Source organism: Phascolarctos cinereus, unplaced genomic scaffold, assembly GCF_003287225.1.
Source record: "Phascolarctos cinereus isolate Bilbo 61053 unplaced genomic scaffold, phaCin_HiC Scaffold_2;HRSCAF=192, whole genome shotgun sequence".
In the NCBI taxonomy this organism is placed as follows: Eukaryota; Metazoa; Chordata; class Mammalia; order Diprotodontia; family Phascolarctidae; genus Phascolarctos; species Phascolarctos cinereus.
This window is the reverse complement of record NW_027555625.1, coordinates 369,889,664-369,901,615: the sequence shown is the minus strand read 5'-3', so window position 1 is coordinate 369,901,615 and position 11,952 is coordinate 369,889,664. Positions and strand designations below refer to the sequence as shown.

The 11,952-nt window shown below is 39.6% G+C and overlaps 1 protein-coding gene across 1 annotated transcript; it reads right to left on the bottom strand.

The window, feature by feature from the left end:
• Positions 1-3,099: 3,099 nt before the first annotated feature.
• Positions 3,100-10,190, bottom strand: LOC110220792 (thyroxine-binding globulin-like). The gene is given in 5 exon segments (XM_021004987.2): positions 3,100-3,359; positions 5,598-5,745; positions 7,820-8,093; positions 9,549-9,854; positions 9,857-10,190. Coding segments are annotated over 5 exon segments (1,257 nt in total). The 5' UTR covers positions 10,182-10,190; the 3' UTR covers positions 3,100-3,155.
• Between the last annotated feature and the right edge of the window lie 1,762 nt (positions 10,191-11,952).

Below are 11,952 nucleotides of genomic sequence, written 5' to 3'. Positions count from 1 at the left end.
GAAAGAAGCTAACCAGGCTCTTTTTTTTTTTAAATCATAGCCTTCACGTATTCAACAATTCTTAAATGATCCTTCCTGGATCTATTTTCCAGGTCAGTTGTTTTTCCAATGAGGTATTTTACATTTTCTTCTATTTTTTCATTCTTTCAATTTTGTTTGACTGATTCTTGATGTCTCTTAGAGCCATTAGCTTCCACTTGTCCCATTCTAATTTGTAAGGAATTATTTTCTTCAGTTAGCTTTTTACCTCCTTTTCCATTTGGCCAATTCTATTTTTTAAGGAATTGTTTTCTTCAGTCAATTTTTGTGCTTCCTTTTCCAAGTTGTTGACTCTTTTTTCATAATTCTCCTTCCTAACTCTCATTTCTTTTCCCAATTTTTCTTTTATCTCTCTTACTTGATTTTTTAAAATGCATTTTCTTTTTTGGCTAGGCAGTGGGGTTAAGTGACTTGCCCAGGGTCACACAGCTAGTAAGTGTCAAGTGTCAAGGGCCAGATTTGAACTCAGGTGCTCCTGACTCCAGGGCCAGTGCTCTATCCACTGTGCTGTGTAGCTGCCCCTCTCTTACTTGATTTTAAAGATCCTTTTTGAGCTCTTCCAAGAGGACTTTTTGGGCTTGAGACCAATTCATATTCCCCTTTGAGGCTTCATGTGCAGGCATTTTGACATTGCCCTCTTCTCGGTTTGTGTTTTGCTCCTCCCTGTCTCCATAGTAGCTTCCTATGCTCAGGGCTCTCTTCTGTTTCTTACTCATTTTTTCAACCTATTTTGTGACTTTCAAAGTTGAGCCTTGCTCCTGGGGCACAGGGGGTGCTATCCCAAGCTTCTTATGCTGGAGGCCAGGGGCTTGGTCACTGGCTGTCCACACTGGGGCCTCAGGTGCTTGTGCCTTGCCCCCTGGGCTGGGGGTGGTCCAACCTAGTTGTGCCTGTTGTTGTAGTTTCCCTTCTGTGATGAGGCTGGAGGCTTCACTGCTGGCCTGCTGAGCCAGGCCTGAGGGTCCTCAGTTGCTGCTCAGTGCTCTGGCTAGGAGCCTCTCACTGGCTTGCCTGGAACACCATCTGTGCTGGGCTGCATTCCCCTTTTACCCAAGGGAGACAGACCTTTCCTGAAGTCTTTCTAAGTTATCTTAAGCTGCAAATTGTTTCACTCCATCTTTTTGTAGGTTCTGTCACTTCAGAATCCATTTAGAGGCTTGATTTAATGTTGTTTCTGAGGGAAACTGGGGAGAACTTAGGCAACCTCTTGGCTTCTCTCCTCCATCTTGGCTCCACCTTCCTGTTAGTCTGCTCTTTGAACACTTCCATCCCTTGCGTGGATAAGTCTCTATTGTCATTGTTGAGTCATTTCAGTCTTGCCCAACTGTCTATGACCCCATTTCATTTTTGTTCTTTTCTTTTTCAAAGATACTAGAGCAGTTTGCTATTTCCTTCTCCAGCTCATTTTACAGATGAGAAACTGAGGCAAGAAGGGTTAAGTAGCTTGACTAGCTAGTAAGTGTCTGAGGTCAGATTCGAACTCAGGTTGCCCTGACTCCAGGGCTGGCACTCTATCCACTGTACCACCTAGGTGTGAGTCTCTATTATCTTGGATGTTAGTTGACTCATTACCAGGGGGTGGAGGGAAGGGAGTCACTAGGTTACACCTGGTAGTGCATTACGCAATGGCCACACACCCAGACTCAACCTCCTCTTTTCTGCCTCGGTCACATCCAGCAGGATGGTAGACGATTTACTCATTATGCCGCACCAGCCAAGGTGGAGCTGATACCAACTTGGATGTCTTGATTCCTGCCAGCCATGTCCTGATAGTCCAGCTAGCATCCCAGTCATCTTTAACACTGACCCTTCCCAAGTTGCCACTTATTCACTGCAGAATAGCCAATCTACAGCTCAAGGAACCTATTGGGACCATACAATAAGCCTAAACAGTGATTACAGATAAGCCTAGGTGAGGTCAAGGGATCAATCTGGTAGAAACCAGTTTGTGTTAATAAATGAATTCCACCTGAGATAGTGGGTCAGGGGACTGAGGAGACACTGGGGACCCTGCTCACTAGACTGTCTGCCTATAGGCTGATACAAAAAAAAATGACAGCTTAGAAGAGAGGAGGCAGGCTGGTGGTGAGGAGAACTGTTGGACTGTGGCCTGCACCTTTCTTTGCTTTATTTCCACAGGTAACACTGGACACTAGATGGGAACTAGTTGGGATGCTCTAACTATTAATTTTGTTCCTGTTGACCTGTTTGATTCTCTACTTGACTTTCAATCCTGGCCATCGCCCATAAAATGAAGGCACCCATGGATGTTGTTCTGCTTTTTGCAGGGGACTCGCTTGGTTTCGTGTTTTCTCCCCAGATATAGCTTTGAGAAACCAACATCACTCAACTCTTTCCTGCACCTGGCTCAACAAAGAATCATACATAGTAGCAGTTTACTTCAGCAAAAGATAGATGTCACCCAACTTCAAAGAACACCTGCTGGGTGTATCAGAAATGCCTTCCAAACCCTACCCCTCTGAAAGATGAGTACAGGAATAATCATACTTACTAAATACTTCACTGTCTGCCTCATACAGGCCTCAGACAAGAGAGCTTTACTCTGCATAATGGAGTTGCTGGAGAGGGGCACTAATTGTGAGCTGTTGAAAAATGGTTTTTACTGGTATATCCTCAGCACCCTATTTCAGTCTCTTGCTGGAATGATACTATTAAGGTTAACTTTTCTAATTCTCTCTCCCATTTCTCTGATCTGTATTCCTTCCTGTTTATCAGGTAATTTAGAAAATACTTTCATTTTACTGGTTCTATAGATAACAGGGTTCTTTCCTACTGGTATTATGCTGGCTTTTTGTCTCAAATAATAAATAAATTCAAACTCTGAGTGTCTCAGGTTTTTAGAAGGAACAGGGATAGTCCCCACCATGTGATGTCCACTGCAGGCTTGGAGGCCATACACTGAGACCATCCCTGTTAGCACCTATTTTTATCCTTCCCCTAAGAGGAATAATAAAGTTTGTTAATGCTATTTCTGTGTGAGATGATGCTTTTCATCTAGACTCCCTGCACTATACACACCAATCACTTTAGGGCATAATACACATTTATTTTCCATTTTAATAATGATAGGCAGTTCACCAGTGGCAGTTATACAGCTACTTTTCCATTGGCTCCATTACTTTTCCTAGAAAGAGAATGCTTCGAGTGACTTTATCCAAAATCATCACCAGGAAGGGCCTGTTGAAGATAATCAAAGCACCAGGGTGAACTAAAGTTGACCGGAGTTCTGTCTTTAACTCTGTGGTAGCTGCAGCCTCAGTGCCCTTTTCTCCAACATCTAACACAGCTTTGTGAACCACCTGTCAAGGAAAAGCAAATATTATGATGTCAGCTATTATTACAGCCTTCATCCACCTTCACCTGCCTTCTCTCTGATGCCCTCTCTCCCCCTGACCCCACAAAGAGCAATATCCAATGGGCAGGTTCCTCAGTCTTACAAATAAGCTAAATATCAGAATAAAGCAAAGATATAAAGAGAACACTAGAATTTGAATCAGGGTATCTGGGTTTAAAAGATTATAGGTTTAGAGCTAGAAGGGGTCATAGAGGCCAGTGAATTCAGCTCCTTCATTTCACAGATGAATAAACTAAGGCACAGAAAGGTTAAGTGACTTGCCCAGGGTCTCACTAGCTAGTAGCTAGTGAGTATCTGAGGTTGGATTTGAACTCAGCTCTTCCTACCTGCAAGTTGACTGTCCTATCCCCTACTTACACAATTCTGCTTCAGTTCACATCTCAGTTCTGCTCACCTGTGAGACCTGTGGTGAGCAACTTCCTCTCTCTGGGCCTTAGTTATCTCATCTGTAAAGTGGGGTGATGGGACTAGATGACCTCTAAGGTCCCTTCCAGTTCTAGATCTTAAGAAAAAATCATGAATATAGAACAAAGGGCATGGCTAAGAGTGCATTTTTATGGAGCATAGAGTTTAGAATAAGATGGCAATGTAGATGACATCTATTCCAGCCCCTTTCATTTTATAGATGAGAAAACAAATAAGAATATTAGAGTACATAGAGAAAGAGAAGATATTTCCTCACTGTAGTATGCTATAGATCACCTGGACAGAAAGAGGAAATGTTTGGGGAGGGGGAGAAGCCTGGTACAGAGGCTTGATGCACTAGTGGTGGGAGATCTCAATCGTCCAGACATTTGCTGGACCTCGCTCAACAAAAGCAGAGTTGCTAATGACATCTTGCCTAGGTGCCCCTTTCTTTCTTGTAAAGGTAGAGGCACCCAAGGAGGAAAATTCTATTTTGCACCTGACTCTCACTAACAGGGAGAAACTGGTCACTGGGATGGAAATGATGGGAAATCTGGAGAGAAACAACCACTCTATCCTAGAGTTTGTGATGAAGGAGAGACTAAATCTGACACGCACCTTAGATCGGAGAAAAATGAATTTCAAAGGGTTCAGAGGATGGAGTGGTAGGATCCTATGGACAAAAAATGTTTCGAAGGAAGGAAATTTGGGAGAGATGGGCGATACCCAAGAATGACACTCTGAAGACACAAAGGAAGATATCATTTGGTGGTCATGTTGTATCAAGGATTCCTTTTTTGTACACTGTTTGGTCTCGATGGCCACTGAGGACCTTTCCAACTCTCAAATTCTCTGATTCTGTGAAACTAAGACTCATCTAAATGATTTGTTTAAAGTCACAGCAACAGCTAATAAGTAGAAGAATAAAGATTCAAACTGAAGGTTTTAGATTTTAAATGCAATTGTCTTTCTAGTATGCTAAGAAAAACATGGTCATTTGTAAAGATTACAGCAGTTTCACTGTCCTAGTCACCCTTTCCTGAATGCTCTCCAGCCTGTCAATCTTCTTTCTGAAATGTGGTATCTAAAGCTGAGCAAAGTGATCTAGTTATGGTCTGTTGAGGTATGAGAACAGTAGGACTATATTCTCCCCCATTCTGGATGCTAGCCCTCTCTTAGTGCAAAATGAGATTGAGTTAGCTTTCTTATCACATTGTCATACACCTAATGCTTATGAAGTTTGCAGCCAATTTGCAGCCAGTTTAGTGCCGGTAAATGTTTAACAACTTGCTGTAAAACAAAACAAAATAAAACAATATAAAACAAAACCCCCCAAATTTACACATCAAAGTTTAAACTACATTATTAACATTTTCAATTAACATCAACAACATTAACAACAATAATAACAACAATAAATTCAATTAACATCAACAATATTAACAATATTAATGATATTAACATTTTCTCCACAACTTTCTTAAGTCTAGAAATCAACAAAACAATAAAACAAGGTGTGATTTGTAGTGTTGGTCAATTTTCAAGATGTAAATGCTCCCACTGAAAATGTAACTTTGGCCCTTTTGGGCTGGTTGTAGCTCTGGTTCCAGTATACCCCTGCCTACATCCCAATAAAACCTCCATGGTCTTTTTCACAGGAATTGTTGGCTATACTCATCTCTCCCATATTATGCTAATAAAATTGATTTTTTAAACCCATGTGGAAGACTTTATGTTATTCCTATTAAAAAGAATCTATTACAAATTGTCAACTCACATTTGAAATCTTCAGTCTGTAATGCTCTGAGATACCAGAAAAATCTGCCTGGTTAGTGAAAGCATCTTGAATTCCCATGCCTGGAAGGATGGTTTCCAGGTTGTATGAGGCAGAAATGGAAAACTTTGGAACATACAAGTTCACTAGCCTATTAAAAAAGGGAAAAAGAGATCAATCCTCCACTCTCACAGGATATGCTATCCTCACCCAAACTCCTGATGTTGGGAGTCTCACCGGCAGAGGTGAGACATATTATTGGGAATAACTGCTGTGGTGTCTAGCTGCTAAGCAAATCACCTCACTCAGAGAGATAGTGCAGCCTATTTGGGGAGGATTCTCATCTGATTTAAAGATTCCAAAGAGGTGAAACATGTGAAATGACAGGCGGGGGGTATAGGAGAGGGAAAGTGTGCCTTAAATGATTAGTGGTCTCTCTACTTCTACCACTCCATAGCAAAGGAGGGATGGACAAGGCAGGTCTAATAGGCAACATGCCAAATAAAGGATACTTTATCATCGGACTTTTATGATAGGCTAAATATGCAGAATGACACACAATTTTGGACATGACCAATGTGTGAATTTGTTTTGCTTGACTATGTATATTTGTTTTTAAACAAACAAAATGGTTAATTTAAAAATAAATAAAAACTTATTATTTATATTATAATTATAATTTATTATATTATGTTTCTTCATATAAAATAAATTAAAATGTAAAATTATGAATTAAATTTATAAAAATAAATAAAATAAATTAAATTAAAAATAAGCCCCCATAAATTTAATATTAGAAAATTCTTCCTCTTGATGAAGTATATAGACTTCTTTTCATCAAAAGTCCTATTGCCCCAGTGAGGTCTTTCAGGCTCTGATGTACGGTATTACACAGAGTGTAAAAGTCTTTTCCTATTTCTTCCCAACCTTGTTCTTTCTTTAAATATTTTATGTTGATATAGCACTTCACAGAATGCTTTGCAGTTTACAAAGCTTTTTCACATCCATTATTTTATTTGATCCTCATAATATTCCTAAGAATCTGGAAAGGAAGAGATGATTGTCTCCATTTGATAAAGGGACTCAACTCCTCACTTTGTCTGTTGAATTCCTACCTATCCTTGAAGGTCTGGTTCAAGTGCTACTTCCTCCATTAAAAGTCTTCCATATTACCCTCAGTAGGAAATGCTTTCTCCTCACTGAGACCTCACAAAGTCCTTTATTGATGCCTTATATATTATTTAGTTTTGTAGTTCTTTCATATGTCATATATTTCTATTTAGCTGTAAGCTCCTTGAGAAAAAATTATTTTAAAAATTTATTTATTAACACTATGTACCAAACACTGTAGTAAGTGCTGGGGCTTCAAATACAAAAGTGATACAATTCTTGTCTTCAATGAGCTCATGTTCTAATAGGAGACAACACATTTAAGGAGTGGTCACCAGGAAGGGGTGTTTGAAGACACATTCCATTTTATTCACTCTTTGATTATCTCCCAGTGCCTAGCACATGGTAGATGCTTAATATATACTTACTGTAGTATCATAGTCTTTCAGTATGTAAGTCATGCATAACTGTTAGCATCGAGCAAGACTGTCTACTTGGGTAGACACTATGCTTGATTGGGTATATACAGATGAAAGGAATTGTGTACTCCCTGACTTTAAAGAAATGATAGGGAGATGAGAAACACACTTGGATAACTATAATAGTATTTAGGATGAAAAAAAAACCACAAAGAACAGGTCAAATAGAAGTAATAGAGCTGGGTTTGATCTCAAGTCCTTGGATTCTAAGTCTAGCCAGAGCAGAGAATGATACTTCTTTTAGGGTCATGTGTAGTAAAATTTTATGCCTGGATAAAAGGACTGTCTATTAAAGTTCAAAGGAATACTAGATGACATCAAGTCCAATTTTCTCTCATTTTATAAATGAGGAAACTGAGACTCAGAGAGACGCTGTGACTTTCCCAGGGTCACAGAGCTATTAAGAGTCAAAGGCAAAATCAGAACCCAGGACTCTCTGAATCCACTATTCCATGCTGACTCAGCATGAAAGCTGGGGCTCATTTACGTGGCTAACTCAGGCAGTGAGTTTCTAGACTGGGCTAACCAGAATAGAAAGTATGAATCCTCAGGTACTTAGGTATTACTTTCCAGATTGTCCCTTCCTGTACTGGCACTTATGTCCTAATGAGAACTGCTTCATCTTTAGGTTGTTACCCTTTCTGGAGCAAGTCGTTCCATCTCCTCAGAGTTGTTGACATTAGAGTGTCCTCCAGTGGCTTCATCTGGTCTTGATCAGGAAGGACAAAAATGGCCAGTGCATTTTTACTGTAGTCCATCTGAAGTACAGTGCAGTTCAATATCCTATCCACAAAGTAAAAATGTTCTTCAGTTTGGTGCATGAAGGAAACCTTCATCACATCTGACTGGCTTATGTAAAAGTTGCCATTTTGCTTGGTTTCCAGAGCATCAAAAGGTTTCTTCCATTTAGCTTAAGGGACAAAGAAAAGAGATCATTACATTTCCTGGGGAAGGAGATGTATAGTTCCATAGCCCAGTTAAGGGAAATTAGAGTCTACGAGGGACCTTAGATAATCCTAACATCACTACTGGTTTCTATAAAGGATTTTAAAGATTTTCAAAGTACTTTATTTATAAGAACTCTACGAGGGAGGTGGGACATGTATTATTTTCCCCATTTTATAGATGAGAAAACTGGAGCTCAGAAAAGTGAAGAGAGGCCCACAGCTAGTAGAAGACAGAAGCCACCTTCATCAAACCATAGGATGTTAAAATTGGAAAGGAATTTAATGGTCATCTCAGAGTTCTTGATGTATTGGTTCTGGAGGGGGAGTTGAACACTCCTTCCCCACCACTGCTTTCCTTTGCCACCATTATTCAGCAATCTCTCCTTCTTTGAAGTTCACTCCACTTATATTTATCACCCAGTCAAAATAGTAGTTTGGGTAACTAGGTGGCATGGTGGATAGAGTGCTGGATCTGGAGTCAAGAAGGCTCATCTTCCTGAGTTCAAATCTGGCCTCAGACACTTACTAGCAAGTCATTTAATTCTGTTTGCCTCAGTTTCCTTATCTGTAAAATGAGCAGGAGAAGAAAATGGCAAATCATTCCAGTGTCTTTACCAAGAAACCCCAAGTGAGGTCACAAAGAGTTGGACATGACTGAAAAATGACTGAATAACAGCAAAAGGTCATTCTCCATCATTTGTCATGGAGCTCAATACGTTTCTCTCCATCCCACCTTTCTATCATTCTATATCGCTACTTCCCATTCACAGAAGCCAAACTCCTGAAAAAAATCTGTCTGCATCCATTGCTACCTCTTCCTGTCCTTCCTTTTGCAATCTGATTTCTGACCTCATCGCTCAAATCAAACCACTCTCTACAAAGTTACCAATAATCTCTTAACTGCCAAATGGGAGAGTTTTTTTTTTCTCAATCGTGACCCTTCTTGATATCTTTGTATTGTTGGACAGTGTTCCTCCTGCTGTATACTTCTATTCTCTGGGCTTTCATAACATCTTGGTTCTTTTCCTCCCTGTCTGACTACTCTTTCTTAGTCCCTTGTGGAAGGTCTTCATCCATAACATGCCCTATAACTAAGGGTGTGCATTAGGCTTTGTTCTGGGCTGTTTTCACTCTATACTCTCTCACTTGGTGACCTTACCAACTGCTGTGGATTGACTTATCTTCTTTATGCAGATGACTCCCAAATCTATATATCCAATCAATCAGTGAGCATATATATTATGCACTGTTCTAGGCAATGGGGCTGCAAATACTAAAAAGAAAACTATCCTTCTCTCAAGGAACTTGTATTAAGGGAAAGTAAAATGTAAACAATTATGTAGAGAATATATACATATATATTATGTTATCAGGAAAATAAACTTGAAATCCCCAATTATCTATGTACAGATTCTTACCTTTAAAGAAAATAAAGTTCACTAGGATCATGTAAGTATTAGGTACAAGATCTTTGATCAAGTCTACAATTTTCCCCTTGGTCTTCTTATTCACATAATTATTGATCTTCTGTTCAGCCGCTGAAACATTTGAGAAGTCAGTAGAAAAGGCCTCTGAATCATATAGCTTCTGGACATCAGTTGTGAACTGGGTGAGAATTTTCACCTGTTTTTGGATGAAGAGGGCATTTCCTGCCTTCACTTCAAGTTCCTTGGTTGGGAGATTCAGAGTGTGGATAAGGTGGTAGAAACCTTGGTGGATTTCCTCTTCTTCATCTCTGTGAGGTTGAAGCCCAGACACTGTAGGATCTGGGTCTGTGTATTTGATCGGGCCCCAAGGGACATCATAGCAAAGGCTGAGGACACACTCACTGGGGAGAAGAAAACATTCTTCCTAGTGTTCTCTAAGATCAGCTGCCTATATAAGTTGAATGCAAAGTCGGCATTATTGGTGGACATCTTATAGAAGGTTGAGTTCCTTGGGGGAGAATGGTAGACTTCATTACCTTTACCTTCATGCTCAGTACCAGGAAAACAAAGAACAGTAGCATGAAGTCCAACAGCTATGAAAACTATGTAGAAGGAAGATGGCATTTTGCTAGAAAATATATCTGCAGAGGATGAAAGAATAGGAGAGAGATTATCTGGTTGTCAGAAGTAAATCAGTGATTCCACATTCAATGCAATGCAATCCAATAAATCCTTATTAAGCGACTGGTATGTCCAAAGTTCTGTGCCCTGTGCTGGAGAAACAAAGAGGTGCTGTTTTTACATGCCTCTGGGGGAAGGCAGTCTGTTACACAGTCTGATTTGTTACATGGCCTTCCGTTTTCCTCCTAAAAAGCAAGCAAGTAAGCTACCCAGTGATTAGTTACTGAAATTCTGCTTTGCTAATCTATTCACTTGGGCTAAGTATTGGCCTCCCTAAATACAAATATGTAAGTCCCTGTCACTGGTATGAATGACAGGGTTACTGATTCAGAGGATTTAATAGCATGATAAGGACACTTATTGTGTTAGAAGCACCTCCCTTTATTTTCTTGAGGAGGAAATTGAAGCCCTCAGAGGGAAAGTGCCTTGCTAAAGGTCACACAACCAGTTTATGGCAGAGCCAGTTCTAGTATATGAGTCTGGAGATTCCCAATTTGACTATAATTTTCTTCCTTCCAGGAAGGATGGAGCAAGGAGGAAATGCTGAAGGGAAGGAGAGCAGAAGAATTTGAAAGGGAAAGGAAGTCTATAGATGAAAGAAAGCAGGATGGAGGCTTTGAAGGTAAATAAAATAAAACAATTTATTATAATTTTAACAGCAACTATTTAAACATAATAAATTAAGAAACATTGAAGTATTGGCAAAATCCTCAACAACCTTCACATTTGTAATTTATGAAACTAGTAACCATAATGATATTATTAATGTGATGGATAGACTTGAGTTTGCATAGATTTTGAGAAAATATGGCGGTGAGTGATGATATTACTATTTGATTCTTTTTCAACCACTAATTAAAACTGATATGTTGTCTCTATAACTATGATAGCAGAAAACTTGGATCACACATATAAAATGTTTCAAATTTTAGCAAGATTTAAACTGCCTTGTTTAATAATAAATAGAGAATTCTATTTATCGTGGTTAGTCAACAAACATTGATTAAGTACCTATTATGGGCCAGGTTAGTGCTGGGGATACAAAGGAAGGCAAAAGACAGTTCCTGCCCTCAAAGAGCTCACAATCTAATGGGGGAGAAAACAAGCAAATAAATATGTTCAAACTATATTATAAGATAAATAGGAAATAGTTTAAAAAGAGAAGGCATTAGAATTAATAGGGCAGCTGAGTGGTGCAGTGGATAGAGTGCCAGCCTTGGAGTCTGGAAGGCTCATCTTCCTGAGTTCAAATCTGGCTTCAGACACTTATTAGCTGTGTGACCCTGGGCAAGTCACTTAATCTTGTTTGGCTTAATTTCCTCATCTGTAAAATGAGCTGGAGAAGGAAATGGCAAACCACTCCAGTATCTTTGCCAAGAAAATCTCAAATAGGGTCACAAAGAGTCAGACATGACTGAAAATGACTGAACAACAACATTAGAATTAGAGGGGTTGAGAAATATTTCCTGAAAAAGATGAGATTTTAGTGTGGACTTAATGGAAGCCAGGGAAGCCAGTAAGGGGAGATGAGGAGAGACAACACTCTGTGCATGGGAGACAGCCAGAGAAAAAGCCTGGAGCCTAGAGATAGAGCATCTTGTCTGTGGAACAGCCAGGAGGATCAGAGAGTACGTGGCAAACTCTTTTGAGTGGTAACTGATTTCTTTTAGGAGGTTTTTTAAAAGTTGTATTTTTTTTTTGTGAAACCAACGTA